General features: G+C 49.7%; 1 protein-coding gene across 1 annotated transcript; it reads right to left on the bottom strand.

Moving 5' to 3' along the window:
- Positions 1 to 820: 820 nt before the first annotated feature.
- On the bottom strand, positions 821 to 2003 carry LOC149221500 (uncharacterized). The gene is made up of 2 exons (XM_089387394.1): positions 1845 to 2003; positions 821 to 1390 (listed from the first exon to the last, which is right to left on the bottom strand). The coding sequence occupies exons 1-2, from the start codon at positions 2001 to 2003 to the stop codon at positions 821 to 823; spliced, it is 729 nt and encodes a 242-aa protein (XP_089243520.1).
- Positions 2004 to 2766: the final 763 nt, after the last annotated feature.

Below are 2766 nucleotides of genomic sequence, written 5' to 3'. Positions count from 1 at the left end.
GGATTCAAGGAGAGAGGAGATAGAGCAAGCTGGACCTAGGGTTTCTTGGAGTAAGATGATGTCAACAGCTTCCGAAGAGAACAAGCACCTCAGGGCTAGTTTTTTCCCGGGACTAGCCATCCCACGGTAGTTGAAGGAGAGCATCTTCATGGGGGGGGGGGGGGGAGGATAGGGCTTTCTCTACTCTAAGGCCCCATGGAATAGTTTTCTGTTTACCCATAGCGATCTCCTCCCCAGCCTGATTTTTAGCCCTGGTTAGCGAGGAGGGTCGACCTCGGGGGAGCTTGGGAAGATAGGGAAAAGAAACCACCCCAAACCCTACCACATCATAGCCATGTGATCGGAACTTAGAGTGCGTAGGATAGCGATGGTTAGTGCAGGGGGGAATGGGATGCGGGGAAGAAAGGGCCACCGGAAAGGAGGGCTGAGGTGAGGGGTAAACAGGGGGAGAGGACGCGATGGAACAGTGTTGGTTGATGAGGGTTTGCCGAGGGGGTCCGGAGAGGGGAAGGGAGACCAAGGAGGAGGAAGATGAGCGGGGGGAAACATTCAAAGGGGGAGGGATATCAGTTAGAGAGAAAGAAAAAGGGGAAGAAGAGAATTTCGTACCCGCGGTGAAAGCATCCCCTGAAGCCGCCCGAGCTCTCGTCAGTGGAGGAGAGGGTGGCCAAAGTGGAGCTTTTCCCCGCTTCTTCTTGGGACCAAGATCCATCTCCCTACTTTCCACAGCTGCAGCTTGCGGTGGCTGCTCCTCGACTTCCTGTGCATGCTGGGAAGGATCCTGAGAGGTGTCAGTGTTCTGAGCAATCTCGTGAGGCCTCTATCCCCCTTTGACATTCAGCGGGCAGTCCCTAAACACATGGCTGACCTTGTGGCAACGTCGGCATCTGTAGGGTACACCTTCATAATCCAGCATTTGCTTCCTGGTATAGTTCCGCCATTGGATGGTGATGTGCTCCTGCAGTCCTCCTCTTGTATCCATGTGCACCAAAACTCTGGCATAAGCCATCTTACCAGTAGCGAGGTAGGATTTTTCAAACCCCATATAAGTGCCGAGGGAATTGCCGATGCGCTTGAAAATCTCCTCCGACCAAAAATGAGGGGGGAGCCCTGGCAATCTGATCCAAATTGGGCCGACCCCTATCTGCTCTGATTTAGGATCAAAGAGGGGTGACCAACGCTTCAAGAGAACGGGCGCATGTTCGAAATGCCAATAAGAAGATAATACCCAGTTGGTATGATCTGGTCTAGCAAACCTGAATGCGAACCAACCCCTCACAAAGGTCTGGACAGTCGGAAGGTCTGCAAGGTGATGCCCCCAGACCTCAGAAGCCCAAGCTTTTAACCTCTCCGCGAATGGTTCCGTCCACGAATCCTTCCGACCAGGACTCTGTTTGCAATATCCATGGAGTCTGCCAATTGAATATCTTCCTCCAGCCGTAGAAAAATGTTGTCGATTTTAGATCTGAAACACCGAGCCTTCTTACGAGGTCTCGCTTCCTCAGATAAGGACTCCTTTGGATCAGAACTTTGCTCGAGGATAGAAGGGGCCTCAGGACGAGGGGATGGTGCAGATGGGAGGGCATCCGATAGGGGTGGAATGTTTGTGAAGCATCCAGAATTAGGGTCGGGAAGATGCGTCGAGGACGGAGTCACCGATGCTGATGGAGCTGACGAGCTAAGAAAATGGAAGAGGGTCTATGGGAAAAGGGGAAATGAGGAGGGTCAGCCTAGGGCTTCGGGGAATTAGGGTTTAGGCAGTCGGTAGCAAACCCTAACGAGGACGGTGACGACGGCGGAGTGGAGAGGGACGACCAGGTCAGGGGGTCGTCCGGTAGGATAACCGGGTGGATGAAAGGCCCAGAGATCGGAGGAAGGTCGGCGATGGCCTCGTTCAGTTTGCTACTAAATGGAACACGGTCCTCCTTGGAGGTATGCGGAGATGACCAGATAGCTCCCTCCGGCAGCGGGTCCTCCGAGTAATCAACAAGATCGAGGTCCATAGTTGTCGGGGGCTCGGAAACGCCAGCTGTAACCACCAAGGGACTGTAGGATGAAAGCAAAAGGGTTCCAAACCTAAACAGAGGGTGAAAAGCAGAGTTGGTAGAAATGGAAAAGTAACACACTAAAAACACAAAACCGTATTGCTGATGCAGGGTTAGGGTGAAATAGTAGCCCTAGGCCCAAGCTACGTGGAGTTATCCTAGTCTTCCATTTGTTGCACATTACTACAACCATGTCGAGTCATCCATATTCTCCTTCACATCGTAGAGCCATCCTCGATTCAGGCCCCCTTCGAATCCCAGAGCACCCCAACTACATAGACAACTCTCAGAAAAGCATTTTTTTTTATCGGGAAGCTCAAACTCTTTCAAGGATCCTCCAACACCTTGGTTTTACGAGCTCCAACTGGAAGGATGCTCCCTCTAATGATATAACTATTACAATCATTTATTTTTATTTTTCTTTATTTTTGATGGCCTGTTCGTGTACTCATGACGTTGTCGAGGCTGCCGTAGAAGGGGTGGATCATCAGCTGTAACAAAAAAGAAATGTTAAATTGATATTTTTTGTTATTTTTCATTAATAAAGATAACATTATAGTTTTCTTTACCTCGTGCACTAGTCGACACTGTAATTTAAAAAGGAAACAATTACCACAATATCAAAACACAAAAGTGTAATTTTATAGATACTTCTCATACAGAGCGTCGATACTGGTCAATACAACGAATATTGCCTCCAATATTCACCAGTAGTGTGTAT

Source organism: Pinus tabuliformis, chromosome Q, assembly GCF_031772625.1.
Source record: "Pinus tabuliformis cultivar Carrire ecotype Pingquan chromosome Q, CPIR1, whole genome shotgun sequence".
Classification (NCBI taxonomy): domain Eukaryota; kingdom Viridiplantae; phylum Streptophyta; class Pinopsida; order Pinales; family Pinaceae; genus Pinus; species Pinus tabuliformis.
This window is presented reverse-complemented; position numbering and strand designations above follow the sequence as displayed.

Bases quoted from the DNA above. Each gene is read 5' to 3' on its own strand.
- LOC149221500 (XM_089387394.1), bottom strand. From the start codon at position 2,003: ATGGACCTCGATCTTGTTGATTACTCGGAGGACCCGCTGCCGGAGGGA. The intron at 1,391-1,844 runs GTTATCCTACCG...TATTGCAAACAG, and splicing joins CTGGGCCTTTCATCCACCCG to AGTCCTGGTCGGAAGGATTC.